Below are 20,527 nucleotides of genomic sequence, written 5' to 3'. Positions count from 1 at the left end.
TGGGAGGCACTTCCACCCCAAACTTGAGCATGGCTCCAAAGCTGGCACCTCTTAACCTAAGTAGCTGTTCTCACAGTGCCCTGTGGTAGGATATGGAGCCCCCTGGGAGGACAGCTACTTATACCAATAACAAACCCCGCCCTCCTCCGGTGGGTTCAGTGGCACCCGGTGTACCCCCGGGGCGGGGAAGGAAGAAACAACGACATTACCGTGTACAGATCCACTCCAGGATTTCCAAGCGGTACTTCGAGGGGCTGCACAGCAGTTCCTGAATAGTCTTTGGCTCTGTGATGTAAAGACCCTCGAGGAAGGGGCAGTTGAGGTCCTAAGCAAGGAAAGGGAAAGCCAAGAAGCTCCAGAAAGCCCGCATCCCTGAAGGGCTGAAACTCACCTCTGCAATCGTGCTCTTGGTGCTCCTTCCTTCACACACGCCCCCTGCCGCCCAGCACACAAGGGGCTTGTCAGCGTTCACACGCTCCCCACCCCACTGTGCACGCCCGGCACACCCGCAGCGCTCTCCCTCCATCTGGCCCAGAGTTAAGTTGCCCTCATTCTCATCTCAGGCTGCCACCCCACCTCCTTCAAGTTTGGCCCCTCTGGGCTTCGTGTAGCAGTTTGACCTAGTAGCCACTAGGGGCTTTAGCGAGATTCCGATCCAGGCTCGCGGCTAGGGGACCATGGTTTCGGAAAGTGGGGGGAGAGGAGGGGAGGGGGCGAGGAGGGGACCAGGCGGGGGCGGGACGTGCGGGACGTGCGGGACCTGGGACAGCTACTAGACCTTGCGGGGCGGGTTTCCTCACCTCTGCCACCGCTGGCATCTGACGCCGACTCGACAGGGTGGCCCGGACTCGGCCCGCCCGTCTCCCCCTAGACTCCGCGAGCTCCTCGAGCCCGGGGCCTGGGCCCTCCCCGTCTTTGCACTTGCTTCGCGCGCCCGGGAGAGTTCCGTGCGACCCAAGTGATGGTGCAATACACGCTGGGCGCCGACGCGCACTGGCAGGCACGGGCCGTGGAGCCGGCAAGAGCGGAGGCCCCGGCCGCCCGCAGCGCTGAGACGGACGCCCAGCCAGCCGCGCCCGCGGCGGGGCACGGCCCGGAGCCGCGACAGGGGCCGCGCGCTGCCGCCAACTTCCGCTGCAGGCCCTGCCCGCCCTGCCACCCGGCCCCCGCCGCCCCAGGTGGCTCCCTGGGTCCGCGGCACCTTCAGCTTCGCGAACACCTCCACGGCCGCCTCGAACATGCCGCCGTCGCTCTCGTCCTCGCAGCAGCCGCAGGAGCCGCCGCCGCGGCCGCCAGCGCCTAGCCCGGCCATGTTTCGCGATTCCAGCCGCGCCCCGCCCACGCCGCGGACTCACTGGCCGGCCCGACTGCCAATCACGCGCAAGCCCCGCGATCCTCCCGCCCACCTGCCTGCGCGGGGCGGGGCGGGGCGGGGCGGGGCGGGGCGGGGCGGGACCGGGCCCAGGGCTGGAGCGCGCGGCCGCGGCGGCCCCCCTCCCCCACCGCGCCTGCCCCTGAGGCCGCGGCTCCGCGCCTCGGCGCCGCCTGGGACGCCGGCCCGCGGAAGAGGGCGGGACGGAGCTGCCTCTCTGTCGCCCGTCTGGCCCGCGTCGCCCCTGCTGGCGGCGGGGCGCAGGGCGCGTCAGGGCGAGCCTCTTCCAGGAGAGGGCGCTCCTGCCTTGGTCGGGTTCTCCCCTGGAGGATGAAGAGGAGCCTTGGGCGCAGGACGGAACTGTGACTTGAGCCTCCCATCTCCCAGCACCGGGCTCTATCTCCTGTTTCCCACATGGCTGTAGTTAGAGGAAAGTTTCTTGAGTTCGAATCTAGCGTCACCACTCACTAACTGTGTGACTTTGGCCAGGTTACCTAACCTCTCTGTGCTTCCTTGCCCTCACCTAAGGGGGATAATGAGAGCACTTACCTCATTAAGTTGCTGTCAGGATGGAATGAGGTAATAATTCCTTTGAAATACCTAGGACAATGCCTGGCACATAAAAAGAACTATGTACATGTTCACTATTATTATGCTGGGTCCTCCTACTTCCCCCTCCCTCTCCCCCCCAGTCTGTCTGTCTTTGACCTTAGTGGAAGATTCTGTGGCTCTTTTCTGCCCTGTCCACTTACAAATTTCTTTGCATCTCTCAGGCCCCGCAAACTCAGTGCATCTGCAATGAAATTTGTCAGCCCGTCCTCCCCCAGACTTCCGAAGCCCCCAGTTCAGTGAAGGCCCCCATCCCTGGGGCCTGTGGATCAGATGAGGTAGGAGGGAGGCAGAGAGCGGCTGGTGCCAAGGGAGTGGGGAGCCAGCGGCAGGCAGCTGCTGCCGGCCCTCCTCAGTCCCCTCCAGGGGCTATCCCTCCTCTGTGCCCTGCCCTGCCATCTCCTGAAGGGTAGGATCAGGGGTCAGGTCTAGAGGCGAGGAGACCTAGGGACCTGGCAGGAGGCAACTGCAGTCGTTTGAGTGTCGGTAGGAGTCTGGGCTAACAGGAAGGGACCCCAGCCCGGCCTTGTGAGGCAGAGCCTGATGCCCTCCCAAAGGAACGGATGGAATTCCAAGCTAGTCTAAGGAACTGGAGCTGAAGGGACAGCCCCAGCCCGGGGGCCCAGGGGCCCAGTGATGTGCAAAGCACCTTAAGGCCCCCTCCTCCTTCCGACGTGGCTGCTGCCTTGGGCCCTTCTGGCAGCTGAAGTTGGGTTGTTTTTTTAAATCTTTTTTTTCTATTTTTGTTTTTCTTTCTTTTTAAAAAATTTCATTTCCATCACAGCCCCAGCTCAGACGTTCAAATTCTTGTGGGTTTTCCTGTGGATCTTTCCTAGGACTGGGGAATTTGGCGGGAGAAACCACGGCAGTGTGGTGGCCTCCCCCAGCCTCCCCATATCCTCACCAGCTCCTGTGTACTCTGGAAAATTCCCCTTCTCCACCCGGCCCGATGAAGCCAATACTCTAAGCAGCACTTCCCCCAACTCAGTAGCTCTGTCAGTGGCAGGGGGTGGGACATGGAGGGATTGCCAGGGCCCTGAGGGGAGAAGACCATCCTAAGGGGTCGTGGGATCCATCCTCCTCCACAGAGGCCCTGCTGGCCAGCCCTCAGCTCGTGGAGACGGCTGCCGAAGAGGCTGCAGCCTCCCTGTGCATGCCACCCCAGGTCGTGGCACCTCCCAGGCATCCTCCACCAGAAAGACCGGGAGCTGGGATGGGAACAGAGGCTGCTGGGCCTCTCAGGGTGGAGGGAGAAGAAAGGGCTGAGTGGTAGAAGCTTCTGGAAATGTGGACTCAAGCTCAATACAAGGTAGCACTTCTCCCGGAGAGCAATGTCGAAACAGTAGCCAGCTGCCTGGAAAGGAAGGGAGCTCCCTGTCTTTGAGATGTGCAGGCCCCGGGAAATGGGTAAGGATGTGGAGGGGTGGATAGCTACAGTGAGGAAGGGGAGGACAGCTCTCTAGGGGCATTCCTTCCCAGGGCCCCTGGTTCTGTGAGGGAGGCCTGGGTGGCTCAGGGGTCAAAAATGGAGCTGAAGGACCCATCCACTTGGGAAGGGATGCAGCGGGGTGGAGGGGCAGCAGAGACTGTGGGGCCCTGGGCAGACTTGGGCACCGCACTCAGCAAGAGCCAACGTCCTGATTGTGGGGGAAACTTGGCCATGGGTCCCAGCAGGGCCTCCACCATGTGTCAGGGCTTGGAAAACTGGTTGGAAAATGAGGCCAGTTGACAGGCCCTGACTCCACTGTGCCAGGGATGGGCTGGCAGGCTGTGGAGGCCGAGGCAGCCGGCCACATGAAGCCCCTCTCTTTGTGCGCCTGGCGCAAAAATGTATAACCAAGCAAGTGGCTTCACCCAATGGCCTCCCCACCCTGGAGCAGCGGGCTGTAGGTGGAGCAGGGCATTGGGCAAGAGGAAGGGCCCCGAGAGTATCTCAGCCCCAATGTCCCAGCAGACCCCAGGGTACGGGGGAATCTTCACCTGAGCACCCCACCCCCCCCCAACAAACATCGCCAATCAAAGGAAGCTGAAGTTCAAGGGTTTACCTCTCCAGCAAGGAAGAGAAGGCAGACTGGCTTCTGCTGCATCTGACAGGGGTTGAAGGCCTTGTTCCACAGGACCCCATCAACTCCTGCCACCGAAAGGGGGGAGCCTTTGAGGGATGCAGGCTCCCTCCGGTCGCCCCCACCCCTGCTTTCCTGCCCCCTGAGATTCCCCAGTAAGAAAAGGAGATCAAAGGATTCCTCACCACGTCCATCAGGTGGTGAGAACCAAATGCAGGCTCTTGAAGAAAAGGCAAGTGGGGAGTGTGTGTGCGCGCGCACGTGAGACATTTCAGGGGAGAATTCAGTTATGGGATGAGAACCTTATCAGGTCCACGGGAGAAGTGGTGGTGCCTGGCATTGGATTTCAGGGAGAAATGAGACAGGCTAACAGGTAAGGCTGAGGATGGTCTGAATTCAAGACTCCCCAGGAGAAGCAAAGTGAGTGGGCTGTCTCCTCCTCTCCCTCCCTCTCCTCCCCCTCCTCCTTCCCAGACCTCTCTCATCTGCTCCCCACTGAGCTGCTACACTGGGCTGCTGATCACCCAGCCACCCAGGCACCCAGGTATTGCAGCTAGCCCACGCCGTCTGTGCCAGCCAGGAGCCCACTCAAAAACCATCTTCATGCACATGGGAGGAGTGGTGGAGAACATGAAAGTGGGGGACCCTTGCAAAGGAGAGGAGGAAGAGCCGAAACGCTGCAGAGATGCCAAACTTTAAAATGGGCAATCAGACTGGAAGGATTCCTAGCACAAAAATGATGCTTTCTCTCGGGTGGCTGTCATTCACCCATCACAAGGCCCTGGGGACTGGCCTGGCCAAACACACCCTACTGGAGTCGTGTAAGTCCAGAATACTCCAGCGCCGCCACCCTGGGCCTGACAGACATGGGCCTGCCACACGTGTGGGCTTGGGGGAGTCTAGTGGTCTCTAGGCCTAGCACTGGGCAGATGAGACTCAACCTAGGAGCTGACTGATGACTGCCAATTAATTCTAGAATGCTCTCATTCTAGGACTCTGCATCCACATTAAGAGTCTACTGGCACATGAGGATGCAGTGGCTGCCCTAGGACCTTGGCCTCCTCTTCCTGTCACTTCTGGTCCCTGTGCTGGGGCAGGGACCATAGCAACCCAAGGCAGGGGCAGCTGGAGAGCCAGCCCTTGAGAGAGGCAAATGGCTTCCCACCCATGGGAACCCTAGGCAGTGCCGCCCTCACACTCCCTCAAACGTGGCCCTGCCTGGGGACCCCTGCTTTAGGGCCCACCCTCACCTCCTGCTGTCACCGACGGGTACTTGGGGCCAACGGGACACCACCCCCTCCCAGGCCACAAGCTCCTGCAAGAGCAACTTTCCCACGTCCAGGACCCCAGTGGGATCCCAGCCCACTCCTAGGGGTCCATCCCCTCCCAGGGTGAATCTTGCTTCAGGCCCAAAGCATTTGTCGGGGTGTGGACCCAGCCAGGCCACGTGGGCAGAGGTGTACCCACGAGTGCGCTCCTGGCCCCAATGGAGCTAGGAGCGGGAACAGACACGGGGGAGGGGGAGAGGCCACAGCTGGGGTCTTCACTTGTCCTCTGGCCCCATGCCCCACAGATGGGGGGCAGGCTGGGCGCCTGGGGGCCGCTGGGTTCCCTGCTGTCGCCCTCGCGCTCCGGGTTTGCCGCGGTGGGGCGGGAGGAGGGACAGGTGCCCGGCGCGGTGAGAGCTGGGCCGGGACGGCTGCGCGTGCACGCGGCGCAGGGGAGGAGGGGGCGCGCGCGGCTGCACGTGCGCGGGGGCTCAGCCTCCCCCCGGCGGCGGGAGAGGAAATGGCGGGCGGGACGGCCCCCTCTGCGGGGAGACACTCGGGTCTAGACGGCTTGGCAAGGCCGGCGAGGCTGAGTCACATGCGTCTGGAGCTGGAGACACGGGCGCCAGGACTGGAACATGAACGTGCCCGCTTGGGAGGGCTGGGCGGGGGAGGGGGCACTCAACCTCGCCTTGCCTGTCCTTGGCCCCCAGTTGAGCACGAGCCCCAGTTTCTGCTCAGCCTTTGTCCTCTGAGGCCCCTCCATGCCCACCTGGAGGGGCAGGGGCACCTTCCAAAGGGAGTCAAGTGGGGCCCACGTTACTGGCAGGAACCAATTGGGATTTTAGATGGGGAAAGAGGATGGGAAAGTGGCTCTCATGTGCTCCCATCCCAACCTTGGTCCTGTTCCCGCCACCCGGCCACATCCCAGCCACATGGGCCACCTGGGACCTTTTTGCCCCAAAGCCGCCCTTGCTGCACTCGGCCCCCTCCAGTCCACCTTCCCTCCACGCTCTCCAGGGGCGGCCACACTCCAGCAGCTGAAGGCCTTGGCACCTCTTCCGTGACCGCCAGTTCCCCTCACTACCCCCCACCTCATCCCCAGCCATCATTGTCCCATTTGGGGTTCTGGTTCCCCTTCCCTCCTTCTCCTTTCCCTGTCTCTGTTCCTGTCTGTCTGTCTCTCCCTCCCTCCGTCACTCACTCGCTTGCTCAGGAACGCCAGGTCCTGGGCACAGAAGCACGAGGCCTGAATCTGGATGGGCTGATGTCTTTAGTGCTCACAAAAGCGTCTGCAAGAAAAGTGTTTAATTGGGACCAGGTCCTCTGAGGTTTCAATGGCATTAAAATAAGATGGGTTTTTTCTAGGGAAGAAACTGCTGGCAACAGGAAGAGGGCATGCAAAGTTTGGCTTTTTTCTTCTCAAAGCTTGAAGAGGGCAAAGGCCGTGTGTACCTATATTTATATAAGAGAGATGCACGAGCATGTGCCAGACAGACCCTCCCGCACGACCCAGTGGGTAGACCCAGCATCTGTGTGCAGGTGTGCACGTGCTCACGCCTGCACACACACACACACGTGCACGCACACACTAGTTTTGATGTTACTTACTCTGGGAGGTCACCCCAAAGGTGTGTCTTTCGCTGCAGAGCCACTCTTCTGCCCTGGGACCTGGCAGAAGACCTAGTGTGTAGTAGGGCCTCCATGTACTTGCCAAGTGACAGATAGTGGGAGGGTAGGACTAGCAGCCCAGACCTTGACCCTGAGCTCCAGATTCATACATGGAACTGCTTTCTAGATGTCACCGCTTGGCTGTCTAATCACCAACTGCACACCTGACACTCAGGAGCTGGACTCCCCAGCTTCTGCCCCAGGCTCTCTCAGCCCACATCATCCTGACTTCACCCATTCCACCACCTGCAGCCTCCACCCTGGGCCAGCCAAAATCACCTCTCCCCTGGAGGGCGCAGCTGCCTCCACACTGACTCTGGTCTTCCACGCTTGTGCCCCCAACAAGTCTGTGTTCTACCCCGCAGCCCAAGGGATCCTTTTATAATGTAAGTGAGATCATGTGACTCCTCTGCCCAGAAGTCTGTGGTGGCTCCCTGATTCCTTCAAGGTCAAAGGCAAAGTCGGCCCACCACCCTTTGACGCCCTATCAAGCTGGCCCTCCTGCCCTTCCCCAGCCTCACCCCTCACTCAGCCTGCTCCACCACATGATCTCCTGGTTGGTTCTCAAATTGGGCCAAACCCTTTCCTTCCTCAGGGCCTTTGCACTGGCCCTCCCTCCTTTTTGGAGAGCTCTTTGCTAGAGCTCTTTTTTCATGGCTATCTCTTCACTCATGTCTCCACCCAAATGTCACTTTCTCATAGTCCTCATCTGATTCCCTGTCAAAAATGTCCCTCCCTCTAGTCACCATAGCCAGCCCCTTTCCTTCTGATGGGATCCCTGTGAGCGCAGGGTAGCTGGCCGTGTGGTTCACTGCTGCACCACACAGTGGCCAGCGGAGCAGCGCCTGGCCCACAGAAGGGGCTCAGGAATGTTCGGTGAGCTGACACTCTCTTCTCCAATCCTCCCTTGGTGGGAGGAGGACTCTCAGCTGTGCGGTCCTAAGGGGACTTGAGGGACAAAGAGCATGGCTTTGGCATCCTCAGAGCTGCCAGTTTGAGTCCCGACTTGTGAGGGTATGTGTGTGCTTGGGTGTGCACGCGTGTGTGGACAGTGGCCACGTGGAAGGGAAGGGCAGGAGAAGAAGGGGCAAGAGTCCCTTCCTTGCCCTTAGAATCCTGGGGTTGTGCAGCTAGGAGTGACCTTGATCATCTCATACAGCTTATGTAGGCCCTTTCCAGCTCTCAGATTCTAGAACTTTCCAAGGAGCCCACGTCCAGCACATTGAGATGGGGAGACTGAGGTCCTGAGCAGGGAAACTTGCTCCCAACATCACGTGGCTGGTCCATCAAGGGCAGAGCTGGGAGCCCAAAACTCTTTCCAGCAACCCCCGGCTGCATCCCTGGTTCCTGGAAAATCCCAGCACCCCTCCCACCCTGCACTCCAGACACCGGGCTCAGGGTTAGTGTTGGCCAGGGGCCCTGCCTGTCTCAGCCCAAGTCCACGAGTGAGCTCTGAGTGCAGGAGGGGCGGGCTCAGGAGGGCACCTCTGGTTCTGCCAAGCCCCCAGCAAGCCGACTCTGCTCCATGGGGGCTCCTTCAAGGTCCCCACGATGGCCGGGCACCCTGAGACTGGACAGAGTAGGTCCACTGGGCCGCCAGTGGGGGGAAGGGCGGAGAGGACAGGACTCCATGGGAGCTGGGGAACTGAGAGTGCTCCAGTCCTCACCCCTTCCTGCCAAGGTGGGTAGGAGCGGGGGTCCCTCCCTCCTCCAGGCCGCTGTGCCAGAGAAACCTGGGAGCAAGCTTCCCCCACCCCCAGCCCGGCTAATGGGAACCAGATGGCAGGATGTTTAGTCAGCGCCTGGGGAGCGGCGCGAACAGGGGAAATGGGTCGGGGGCCAGGATTCCAGAATCCATCCCCAGGCAGGGGGAGGGTCAGAGCCAGGACTCCCACCACAGCCTATCTCCAGGGGCCCACCTCGGGCGGGTCCTTCCTCCTCCTCAGGCGATGCCTGGACTGGTGGCAGGAGGCAGGAGGCCTGGCCTCTGGCGTCTGACTCGGGCGAGCCCCACCCCCTCTTGGTTCCTTCTCTGTAGTTGGGGCGGTGGTGTTTGCTCAGTCTTCCAGGATCCCTGGGTAACCTCACCTCGGGCCTCCTGTGCCAAAGTGCTCCCCTCCCCCAGCTTCAGCAGAATGCCGGCCCAGGACATCCTGTGTTACCCACGGGCGCACAGGCAGACAGTGGCTTCATCCTTGGCTTCTAAGGTGCTTGCTCACGCTCATTCCCCAGACAGTCCCTGTCTCTGGTCTGTGTATGGCATGGTCCCAAATTCAGGCCATAAACCAGAGCCCTGGATGGGATGGGGGAGGAGGGTGCCGGCAAACCCCATGTAGCTCATACTGGACTGTTACCTGGCATGGGGGCTCCGAGAAGGCAGCGACTCCCATGTCCCCGCCATACCCTGCATGCAATATATCTGGCACTCAGGACTCGGGCTGTTCCCTACACCCGAGTGGGCACATGCTGAGGAACCCACTGAAGATCCACTTGCTGGGGACTCCTTGCCCTGCCCTGCTCCCACCCCCCTCCTGGGTCTCACACATTCCCCAGTGGCCCTGGACAGAGACCTTGAACCCCAGATGGCAACGGAGAGCTCCTTCCCGACAGCCCTTCCGGCCCCCTCCCCCGACTTCCCCTCTCCTCTCCACCCAAGCCTTGCCCACAATTAACTCATTTTTTAAGATCGCTTCCAAACATAAGTCAACGCTGGACAGAGCTGTAGGAAAACCTTCCTCAAGGCTGGCCCTGAAGAGCCTGTGGTGAGGCTGGGCCTCTTTGCCAGCCCCCGCCCGCCCGCCCTTGGCTCTCACTGCCGGGTCTGGGGCTGGGACCCTCTGTGAGCTGGCCCAGAGGCCTATGGTCAGACATCCTCTTCTTTGCCTCTTGCTCCACCCCACAGCCCCTGCCCTCGAGCCCAGCCTCCTTTCCACCTGGCCCCACCCTGACCCGCAGGTGCCCCTCTGACTGAGAGGGTGTGTGTGAGGCATGGGGGCATCTCTGGAGCCCCTGATAACAGTGGTCACACTGGGACCTGGGACTCTGGGCCAAGAAGTTTGGGGGCCCTATGAGATGGCCCCACTCGGGCCACTGCCAAGCCACCTCAGGCCAGGGAACCCAGCAGTCCCTTGTCCATAGACACTCCAATGTGGAGGTGGGGTGCAGCTGAGGGGGCCGCAGGAGCTGTAACTCCCCCACCTCCATTTTACAGAGGAGGAAGTGGAGGTCTGGAGGGAAGGGAGGTGCCCAGAGGTAGGCCAGGAGCTGGTAGAAGGACCAGGAACTGAGCTTTGAACTCCAGCCCCATCCGGAGGCAGGCCCGTGCCCAGGTGGTGCTGGGGCCCTGAGGGCCAGGGTCCACGCTCACCTCCTAGCTCTGTCCACATGTTCTGTTTCCTCCGGAATTGGGAGGCCTCAGCACTGGTGCCTATGGCAGAAGCCCACAGGCTTGGCAGGTTCCAGAGGGGCCAGAGCTGCCATTGCCCAGGTGGCCCTGGCACCTGCCCCCTCTCCTGAGGACCCAGGAGGCCCTGGGGTCTGCTGCTTGCATGGCCCAGCCCCTCTTCTTTCCCAGGCATGGAGGTAGGACCTGGCAGCCTGGGGTGGGCAGCCTGCTCTGTGGTGGGCCTCACAGGCCCACTGTGTCTGGAGACAGAAGCCCCATTCATGGGGGCCACTGGGCCTGGGCCAGTGGAGAATAAATGCAGGCCTTACAGAAAAAGAACAGGAGCACTCGGGTCCAAGAAAAAATCAATCTCTCTTTCTCTTCAGGTGGGAGCAGGCGACTGTTGGGGTAAGTCGGGGGCAAGGCTTGGAGAGGTGTGTGTTTGAGGGGGTGCTTCCTGGGGGAGGGCCAAGGCGAGTAGGGGAGGCTGTGAGCGCTGCAGCCAGGGCCAAGAGCTCAGGCAGCAGAACTGTTGCATGCCATCCCGCGTGTGTCCCTTCCTGCTGTGGCTGCCGCTCCCACCTCTCCCAGCAATTCCTCCCTCCACTGGCCCAGGTGGCCTGTGCGGCCCACGTGAGGTGGCCATGAAGACCATGCTGCTCCCCATCCTGGCTCTTTGGGTGGGCTGCTGCCCCAGAGGGGCCCTGGCCAAGCAGGGGCCGAGCCTGAGAGAGCCCATGGCTGCGCCAACACCCGGGAGCTTGCATACCCTGCGGCCACCACCGCCCAGCCAGCCTAGGACCCCCGATGGTGAGTAGGTGGCACCAGCGGGAAGAGACTGACAGGAGGGGAGCACCCTGCCCTGCTACGGGACCCTGGGGCTGGGGCAGAGGGTGAGAAAGCCAGTCACCCTGGGGCTGCCCGCCTGGTGCCTACCTTGGGTGCTTGGGCAGGGGCTGGGAGGGGCCCAATGGGCCTCAGGGAACCCTCCCTGGAGGGTGAGGGGTGATTGCAGACTCTGAGAGGTAGGGAGAGGGGAAGGGAGAGGCCCCCCTAGCAGAGGCTGCTGCAGCTGGGGCTGGAAGAATGGATCCAGGTTTGCTGGTTTGGGAGTTGAGTCAGCTGTGCAGGCCTACTAGGGAGACTGGGAGAAGTGTGAGAGGCTGCAAGTGAGGGTCTGGGGCTTGGATGGGGTGGCACAAAGGGCCCGAGGAGACCAGCTGTGGTGTGGCCTTCATCTCATACGCCAGTGGTTGGCACCGTGCTTGGTGTCCTCACCCCAGGCCTGGGAGTGGAGCAGGAGGGACCAGTGGGTGGGCCCAGGCACCCGCTGCCTGCAGACAGCAAGACCTGCAGGGGAGGCCCATGGTCAGCGCTGGTTAATGAGGGGCCGCCACATGGTGGAGGGGAGGCCTAGGGGCTATTGGCCCTCCTTTGCCATGGCTGACAGCCCCCGTGGCTGATCTACAACTCGAGGGGAAGGAGATGCTGCCTCTCAGCCATGCAGGGGTCCCAGCCACCCCAGCCCACACCAGCTGTAGCCCACCTCCTTCTGTAGGTCAGGTGCGACGAATTCCCAGGAACGGCGACCCGGACAGGCCTGAGGACGGAGCCCACGGAGACCCCGCCCAGCCCCCAGCCCCTGGCTGGAAGGCCCCTGCCAGACCAGGGCTGGCCCAGAGGAAGGAGCTGCCCCCAGCAGCCTGGGAGCAGGAACAGGGTCATAACAAGGAGCCCAGCACCGAGTGGGCCCAGCCCCAGGCCACAGCGGCAGCAGGGGCTGAGGCAGCAAAGCCCCAGGCCGCCAAACTCAGGCCCTTGCAGGCCAGCAGGGCCCCCCGAGCCCAAGATGGGGCAGTGGCTGGTGAGAAGGGCCAGGGCAGGAAGGCGAGAGTCCGCGAAGCCAGGAGCAGAGGCCTGAAGCTCGGGAGGCCCCCCAAAGGTGAGGACTGGCCGGGATAGGCGGGCCCCAGATGGGGCCTGCGGCAGGGGAACAGGGCCGTGTGTGAGTCCAAAGTGGCCAAGGCTTGGCCAATCTCACGCTAATCTCACCAGTGTCACCAGCCACTCAGACCCCGCCCCGCTCTCAGTCTGCCCAAGCTGAACACCCTCATGTGTGGGGCAGGAGGGGAACTCTCCATGGCAGGTCCCCTTCCCCAGCCTCAGGGCCCCCATGTGGGCCTCTCTGCCCTTGGTGCCAAGGAAAGAGGGCCCAGTGGCCTGTTGTTCCAGCCTGGCTAGCTGGGTGGCTGGCAGATGCAGGGGGCCCCTGTTTCTATGTGACCAGGCTGGGGCCATGTCTGCCATCCTCCAGGGTCCTCCCACCAACCTGGCCGAGGGGGCTGGCGTCAAAAGAAAGACCGCAGCCAAGGCCATGGTGGCAGCAGCATCCTGAGGACCACAGGCCATGGGCAGAAAAGGCCCGGAAGCAGTCAAGGCCCCGGGCACAGGCTTGCAGACCTGGGCACTGCTGAGCAAGCTGTGCCCTCCCTGCCGGCCTCCTGCCTCCTGGCCCGGGCGGCCATTGCCTGTGGCAACGTCAAGATGAAGCACGTCCCTGCCCTGACTGACCCTGGCCTGATCACACTCTACCTGGCAGGTGGGTGGCCCATCTCCTCTACCCGTCCCCCGCAGCAGGGGTGAGAAGGCCCCATGCCCGGGCTTCCCCTCGAGTGGGGCTTCGGCCACTGTGGCTGCCACCCTGCTGTGCCCTGGGGATGGCCCACCTCGCTGTGGGTCCTGGTTGGCAGTGAGAAGATGCCCCAACCTGGGATAGCCAGAAGAGCCAGCTCCTTCAAGGAGCGTATCACTGCTGCCTCTGGCCTCAGGGAGGTACAGTGTGGCAGAGGGGAGGGGGAGAAAGGGACCTGGAATATGGCCGCCCCATGTGTACACAGAGAACGAAATTGCCAAGATCCCAGCCCACACATTCCTGGGGCTGCCCAACCTGGAATGGCTTGACCTGAGCAAGAACAAGCTGGATGCCCAAGGCCTGCACCCTCATGCCTTCAAGGTGCGCAGCGGCCCCTCCACCTGCTCTCCCTGGGGACCTGGGCTGGGGAAGAGGACTGGCAGGTCTGACATGGCTCCAGGTGTCCATTGTCCTTGCCCCGCCCTGCCTGGGGGATAAGGCCTGGAGGAAGCACTGCACAGAGCACCCAGCATGGTGGGCTTTGGTGATTTAGGGTGACACGGTCCATAGCTGGGAGTATGGAGAGTGGCAGAGATCCCTGGGCCCCAAGAGGGAGCAGGACTCTTGGGAGAAACTAAAGGGGGTTCCAGAAATCCCCAGACAAGCCTGGTCCAATTGGGAACTAGGAAGCCATGATGCAACCAAATAGGGGTGCCCCCTGGGCGGGCTGAGCCCAAAGGCATGCCAAGAAGGCCTGTTCCCAGCTAGCAGCACCCCAGCCTCCTCTTCTCCCCACCTCCCCCAGAATCTGACTCGGCTGAAACGGCTGAACCTGGATGGGAACTCACTGTCCACAGTGCCAGCCTTGCCCACCTCCCTGCAAGAGCTCAAACTCAACGACAACCTCCTGCAGGGCCTGCAGCACAGCAGCTTCCAGGGTGCGGGCGAGGGCCGGGGGCTGGGCCTGGGCAGCCAGGGAGGCTGTGGAAAGGTGCAGGCAAGGAGAGGGTCTGCCCAGGACAGCCTGGCTGGAGGGCAGAGACAGGAGCACCAGCCTGGGAAAATGGCCCTGGCCTCTAGGGGCAGGGGGTCTCTGGAACCACAGCGGCAGCTCCCAGGAGGCCTTCAGAGCTCTGTAGTCAGCTGACACACCCCTCTGCCCGCCCTGCAGGGCTCAGCCAGCTGCTGACACTGGAGGTGGAAGGGAACCAGCTGCATGACGGGAATATCTCCCCCCTGGCCTTCCAGCCCCTACGCAGCCTGGTCTACCTGAGGCTGGACCGGAACCAGCTGCGGACCATTCCGCCTGGCCTGCCAGCCTCCCTGCAGGTGAGCTGGGAGCCCTGAGCCCGGGGAGGCAATGTTGTGGTCAAAAGACCAGAGCATCTGCCGCCGGCAAGTAGAGCTGCCCATGGGGGGAATTTTGACGATAAACCCACAAGGCCTCAGTGCCAAAGGGCCTCCCCTCCACCTGAGCAGCCTTCCAGAAGCCCAGAGTTGGGCTTTGAAGACCCTCATGGACCTGCTGGGTGTCCCTGAGCAAGGCCCATGCCCCCTCTGGGCCACACAGTCCACTTATGCTTGGCAGTACTCTCTGGGACTGTGTCTTGTGGGCTTCTGAGGAGCCATGGCACTGCTGGCAGATGTCACCGGGATCGTTTGCACAGATGGCCAGGCCCCAAGAGGAGCAGAGAAGGTGGCACCTGAGTCCCATGGACGGGTCCAGGTGGAAGGGAGTAGCAGGTGGGCCCCTCACCCCAAGCCCTGGCCCTAGGAGCTGCACCTGAGCACCAACGCCATTGAGGAAGTTTCGGAGGGTGCCCTGAACCGCAGCCGCAACCTCAGAGTGCTGGTGCTCAGCAACAACCGGCTCCAGGAGGACCGGCTTGCACCCCGTGCTTGGATCGATCTCCCGTGAGTGCCACTGCCTGCTCTAGCACCACCTGAGCTTCCCTGTGATGGGCACATGGAGGCCAGAGAAAGAAGATGTGCCCAAAGGAAGCCAGAGAGTGAGGCATGGGTCGGGGGGGAGGGGGGTGGAGAGGGCCAGGGTGGCCCTGTTGCTTGGGCCTGGGTCACCTGTGCTCCTCCAAGATCCCCCTCTGTCCCTCCCACCTGGCAGAATCCTGAAAGCCACAGAAACCCCCTCCCCTGCCCAGGCCTGGATTTGCCCTGCCAGCCCCCAGGAAGCTCACCTGGGAGGTGCTGTGGGCCTGGACAGAGGGGCAGTGCAGGTGGTGAGAGCTGACCTGGTGCTAAGTCTAGCTAGGAAGCGACAGGGGCATGAAAGGGGCAAGGAAGAGATGGCAAGGCACGAGAAAGAGAGGTGTCTAAGTATCCTGGAGTGGCTATGACAAAGTACCATAAACTGGGCAGCTTAAAACAACAGAGATTTCTCCTTTTGCAGTGCTGGGACCAGAAGTCCGAAACCACGGGTCGGCAGAGCGGTGCTCCCTCTGCAGGCTCTAGGGGAGGACTCTTCCTGCCTCTTCCAGCTTCTGGGGTCCCCAGGTGTTCCTTGGCTTGTGGCCACCTCACTCCAGTCCCTGCCTCTGTCTCCACGTGGCCTTCTCCCCCGCGTCTGTGTCTCCTCTTCTGTCTCTTATAAGGACACTTGTCGTTGGATTTAGGGCCCACCCTACTCCAGGATGATCTCATCTCAAGATCCTCATTTAATTATATCTTCAAAGACCCTTTTTCCAAATAAGGTCACATTCACAGGTTCTGGGTAGATGTATCTTTTGAGGGCCACTATTCGCCCCACCGCAAGAAGGGTCCAGGATGAGTCCCTGTGATCTCGTTTGGACAGCTGAGTGGACACTGGCAGGAGGGGTCCAGGAGGAGACCTGGCCCTTACAGGCAATGTCTAAGGAGTCAGGATGTGGTTTCTGGAGTAGGGGGAGAGCTGGAGAGGTACAATCCATGGGGTCTGACAACCACCAAGGAGCGGGGTGGGGGGGGTCAACAGACAGTCCTACCCGCCATTCCAGGGACTGGAGCCTCCCGCCCTGCATCTTCATGTTCCAGGAAAAAGTTACCAGGACGTTTGGGTTTAATTATTCCTTTTTCCTCTCCCCCTCTTGCCAAGGGGGCAAAAGAAAGCAGACAGCAGCCCAGGGAGGGGCCGTCCTGCCGCCGTTCCACTCCCACCGCGGGGCCTGGGCAGGGGGCTGGCGGCCAGTCAAGCCTGGGCCGGCGCCGCCCAGCTTTTCTCTGGCTGGTCGGAGGGGAGGGGGCAGCCGGCTCAACAGGCTCAGGAGGCACTGGAGCCCCCACCCTGTTGCCTGAGGGCGTCATGGGCCCCAAGGCCAAAGGACTGACCCCACCGCAGGGGCTGGGGGATGTCACTGAGAGAGGCCACTTTCCCTGCTCTGACCCATTCTAGGAGCTTCACCACCCTCTGCCCCTGCCTTTCCCTACCAGCCCTTGTCCTCACCCACCGTGGTGTGACCTGGGCTCACGGTGGCCTGAGCTTCACTGCCTGCCTCCCAGATCCCTCGGGGTCGCCTGGCCTTGACCCTCTGGGAGCCTTATTTTTCTTTCCCTTCCCGTCTGTCTTCTGCTTATTAGCCTGGGTGAGGCAGGAAGAGGACAAGAGGAGAGGGCCGTGAGGCCAAGGAAGGGCAGAGCAGGAACAGGCCTAAGTGGGGAAGATGGGGTGACAGCTCACCCTCCCCCGCCTCTTTCCCCAGATCGCAGGTACCTCCATTTGTATTTCCCTTGTCAGGTGGAAATCTTAGGAGGCCCGGAGGGTGGGAAAGAATTGGGCCAGCATCGCCAACCCTGCAGTGAGCGAGGAAGGGCCCCATCCAGATCCCCTCTTCCCGGATTCAGGGACAGAGGAGGACACAGAAGCCAGACAGGGCCTGGCCTGACTCATGGTGAGGCTGCCGCAGGCCTCCTGGCCCTTCCCAGCTGTTGGAAGCTCTGATTTTGGCTTCTGTCTGGGGGCAAATCCCCACTCTCCTCTTGAGTGTGAACCAGGGACCCTGAATTGGGCTCCAGCTGTTGCTGTGGTTCTGGCCAGGTGCCACCAGCTGACCCCAAACCGACCCGTGTGTTCCACCCTACAGGAAGCTGGAGACCCTTGACCTGTCCCACAACCGGCTGGTGCACGTGCCTTCCTTCCTGCCGCGGGGCCTCCGGCACCTGACGTTGCACCACAACCGCATCGAGCGCATCCCTGGCTACGTGTTCGCTCACATGAAGCCAGGCCTGGAGTTCCTGCACCTGTCCCACAACAGCCTGGGCGCCGATGGCATCCACAGCGTGTCATTCCTGGGCCTGCACGCCTCCCTGGCTGAGCTGCTGCTGGACCACAACCAGCTGCAGGCCATCCCGCGGGGCCTTCTGGGCCTCAGGCGACTGCAGGTGCTGCGCCTGAGCCACAACAAGATCAGGTGGGGCCACCTGCCGGTGCCTGCCCTGCTGTCCCACCCCTCCCCACTGCCAGCTTGGGGAGGAAGGGGAAGCTGAGGCCAGGAGGCCCTGCCTGCTAGGTGGGCTAGGGAGGGATGGTCTATGGGCTCCTCACCTGGGGGCCTCAGAGGCTGAGGGTGGGATTGTGGAGAGGGGTGGAATCCTTCTCCGCTCCCATCCATCCGTCTTGGTTATCATGATGGGAGGCTGTGCCCAGAGGCTACAGCCAAGGTGGAGGGCTGCAGACAGCAGAATTCCAGCAACAAGGGCTAAGCCCTGAGTGGAGAGGTAGCAGGTGGTGTCAGTACCTGCCTGACCCTCCACCCTGGGTCTGGTCTCTGTGCCTCAGTCTCACCACCCCCTGACCGTGGGGCCCTCTCTTTCTCTCCTCTTGCCTGATGCCTGTCTCCCCTTTCTGGGATCTTCTCTTTTCTGCTCGGCCCCGCCATCCCCCCTTCACAGATACGTGCCCCTGAATTCCATCTGTGACACACGCGTGGCCCAGGACTCCAACCTCATCTCCACGCACCTGGAGAACAACCTCATCGACCGGCGCCGAATCCCACCCACTGCCTTCTCCTGCATCCGAGCCTACCACAGTGTGGTCCTCCAGCCCCAGCAGGGGGAGGGGGAGGGCTCCTAACCCCACCCTGCCAACCTTCCCCGCCCCCTGCTCCTTCGGGACTGGTGGTGGTGAGGGCTCAGGCCCAGCTCTACTTGATCTTTGCACCACTGGGAGAAAGATCTAGAAGACCCTGATGCTTCAGATGCGCCCACTTCCCATTGACTCCTGAGGCCCCTTCACTTAGGAAATGGCCCAGCAGGGTGCGGTGCTGGTTTGGACTTGAACATAATAAATGCATCTCGTTCATGCCCGCGCAGCTCCACCAGCCTCCCTCCCTCCTTCCCGGATCTAAGCCACATGAGCACGCTGGTTCTCCATTGGGCATGGAGCCCCGGGCCCGTATCTTGGACACTGCTTTGTCAGCAGAGGGTTAAGAGGGCCTCGTTCCAAAAGCTTCTCTGAGAACCTCCCCACCTGCCCTGGCCAGGGTCCTGCAGTCCCCTGCGGCTCGGCCGCAAGCCATCTGGGGGTCAGGCTCACCTCCTTTACTAAGGACAGCATCAGTACCTCTCATCCAGGAAGCGTCCCTGGCCAGGCATCATGGATACACAGAGGTGAGCTCGGCTGGCAGAGCAGGCTGACATGGAGGCACCTGCCCTTGTCCTGGAGCCACCTACACCCACGCCTGCACCGAGGCCAGAAGCGCCTTTTCTCTCCCGCTCCCCCAATTCCAGGACCAGGGCCCTCATCTGGTTCTCCCCTCCCTGATCCCCAGTGCACACTCATCCCCAGTTCACTCAACCCCATCCTGTGGGTCCCTAGGGCCCTACCCACAGCCTGTGGGGGCAGGCACAGGCGTCCAAGGATGTGGGTCCCTGATGTGCCCTCTTGCAACCTGGTGTCAGGGGAGGGTGGGGAGCACCATAGCACCATCGTCTCAACCACTCTTGGGGAGTGAGCATTTGGTCCCTGGGAGGCCAGGCCCAGCCCTGGAGGCCCCGCAGCGACTGCTGCCTCACCCGAGTTGCAGGGAGGCAGATGCAGACACCAGTGAGTTGTGAGGGCTCAGCCCTGCTGAGCCTGAGGATGGGACCAGCCAGCTGTGCTGGGTGGGGACACAGGGTCTGAGGAGCCCCCTGAGACCACTGAAGCAGTTGCCCTGCCTGTGTGAGGGAGCCACTGGGAACAGGGTGGAGTCATTAGGTCAGCTTCAACAGCCCAAGATGCCACCCTGCTCGGTACTAGCAAGGGTGAGGGACAGCGGGCCACAACCGGCAGGGAGCGCGATGGACCCAGCCCTGCCCCGGGGGTGTGGGGGGCTTATGGTGGTGTGGGGGCTGGGGAGACAGGCAAGCGACAGGCATCAAGGGTGTGGCGGGAGTAGGACTGGCCCCAGTCTTCAGTGCCGCTGGATGAGGAAGGGTAGCAACTGCCCCCTGCGGAGACCCTGCCCTCCCACCACCTCTGGCTGGGGTCTGGCCCTGGGAACTTTGAGTTTTGCATTGGTTCCAATCTGTAGCCATCCCTCCCCCCCGCCCCAAGTTCGTAGCAGAGCAAGGGCCAGGCCCTGGCGGGGGCGGGGAGAGGCCTGGGAAGCTGGCTGAGTGTTTGCTTTGGACTCATCCCTGCATTCCTTCTCCTCCCGGGCCTGGGCCCACAGATAGGGCACTTCCTGTTTGGGCTGGGTTGGGGTCAGCAGCCCTTGAGGCACTGGCCACTGCTTCCCCAGCTCTCACGACCCCTCCTCCCCAGCCAGCCACCCTGGCCCAGCCCCTCCTGCTCTGGTCAGCCCCTGGCTCCCTCCATCCCCACAGTCACAGAGGTCAGGACCTGGAAGGCACAGAAAGTTTGGGCTGGGTGACCACCCCCCTCCCCCAACATCCCTCCCCCCCCCCCCCGCCCCGCCTCCACGTTCTTACCTCTACTGAGCACATAAGGCCAGAGGGCCTGGGAGGAGAAGGGCCACACTCAAGGGCCAGCGGCTTGTCAGGGCAACCTGGCCATGGGGTGGAGTGGGGGGCAGGGGATGCAGGAGGGAGAGGAGGGTGCAGGGGGGTGGAGGAGGCAGGCAGCCCACAGATGATTGCCCAGCTTAATTCCACCTCTCAGACAGGAAGCCTCTTGGCCCTTGGGGCTGCTACCAGGTAGGCCGAACCCAGGCACAGGGGCCAATCCCTCGGTGACATTCCTGAGCAGAGGGGGCTTGACTGCAGCCAGGGTGCTCTCTTCAGCCCAGGCCATTCCCAGAAGGGCCTGGAGCTCAGGGCTGGGGTGCCAGCAGCTGGAGGCCCAAGGCTTCAGGACGAGTGGGAAGGTGGCTGTGGCAGTATGGCATGCCCCCAGTGGGAGGGGCTCTCAGAGCACAGCCAGGGAAGGCCTCAGACAGAGCCCCAGTCAGGGGAGCGAGTGTGGCGCAGCCGACACCTGGTGGCAGGACCCAGCCTGCCTGTCACCGTGCGCCCGCCTCTTCCTCACCCATGCCCCCACCCCCTCTCCCCTGCTCTCTCATGCCTGCTCGCCAAGCTCCTCTTGGGGGCAAATGC

At 62.1% G+C, this 20,527-nt stretch overlaps 2 protein-coding genes across 5 annotated transcripts in view; one reads left to right on the top strand and one right to left on the bottom strand.

Moving 5' to 3' along the window:
- HAUS7 (HAUS augmin like complex subunit 7) overlaps positions 1 to 20,275 on the bottom strand; it is a 43,950-nt gene extending 23,675 nt beyond the window's left edge. Inside the window, exons 1-6 of one of the 4 annotated variants that reach the window (XM_046673275.1) lie at positions 19,904 to 20,275; positions 6,924 to 6,983; positions 6,517 to 6,604; positions 4,027 to 4,112; positions 1,202 to 3,335; positions 210 to 325 (exon numbers count right to left, since the gene is read on the bottom strand). In XM_046673275.1, coding sequence (XP_046529231.1) covers positions 210 to 325; positions 1,202 to 1,312 — 227 coding nt within the window. In that variant the 5' untranslated portion in view covers positions 1,313 to 3,335; positions 4,027 to 4,112; positions 6,517 to 6,604; positions 6,924 to 6,983; positions 19,904 to 20,275. Of the gene's footprint in view, positions 1 to 209; positions 326 to 800; positions 3,336 to 4,026; positions 4,113 to 6,516; positions 6,605 to 6,923; positions 6,984 to 19,903 lie in introns of those variants that run through there. The other 3 variants (XM_046673276.1, XM_046673273.1, XM_046673274.1) reach the window with 3 other exon arrangements.
- Positions 11,013 to 18,633, top strand: LOC124245882 (extracellular matrix protein 2-like). The gene is made up of 9 exons (XM_046673695.1): positions 11,013 to 11,178; positions 11,927 to 12,310; positions 12,683 to 12,967; positions 13,266 to 13,381; positions 13,806 to 13,938; positions 14,172 to 14,329; positions 14,775 to 14,914; positions 17,074 to 17,400; positions 17,882 to 18,633. The coding sequence occupies exons 1-9, from the start codon at positions 11,013 to 11,015 to the stop codon at positions 18,060 to 18,062; spliced, it is 1,890 nt and encodes a 629-aa protein (XP_046529651.1). The 3' UTR covers positions 18,063 to 18,633.
- Positions 20,276 to 20,527: the final 252 nt, after the last annotated feature.

This window comes from Equus quagga, chromosome 10 (genome assembly GCF_021613505.1).
Source record: "Equus quagga isolate Etosha38 chromosome 10, UCLA_HA_Equagga_1.0, whole genome shotgun sequence".
NCBI lineage: Eukaryota > Metazoa > Chordata > Mammalia > Perissodactyla > Equidae > Equus > Equus quagga.
Note: the sequence above shows the minus strand (reverse complement) of the source record. Positions and strands in the feature narration are given on the sequence as shown.

Excerpts from the sequence above, each read along its gene's own strand:
- LOC124245882 (XM_046673695.1), top strand. The coding sequence starts at position 11,013 with ATGAAGACCATGCTGCTCCCCATCCTGGCTCTTTGGGTGGGCTGCTGC. Across the intron at positions 13,939-14,171 it reads GCAGCACAGCAGCTTCCAGG|GGCTCAGCCAGCTGCTGACA; the intron begins GTGCGGGCGAGG and ends CCCGCCCTGCAG. Across the intron at positions 17,401-17,881 it reads CTGAGCCACAACAAGATCAG|ATACGTGCCCCTGAATTCCA; the intron begins GTGGGGCCACCT and ends CCCCCTTCACAG.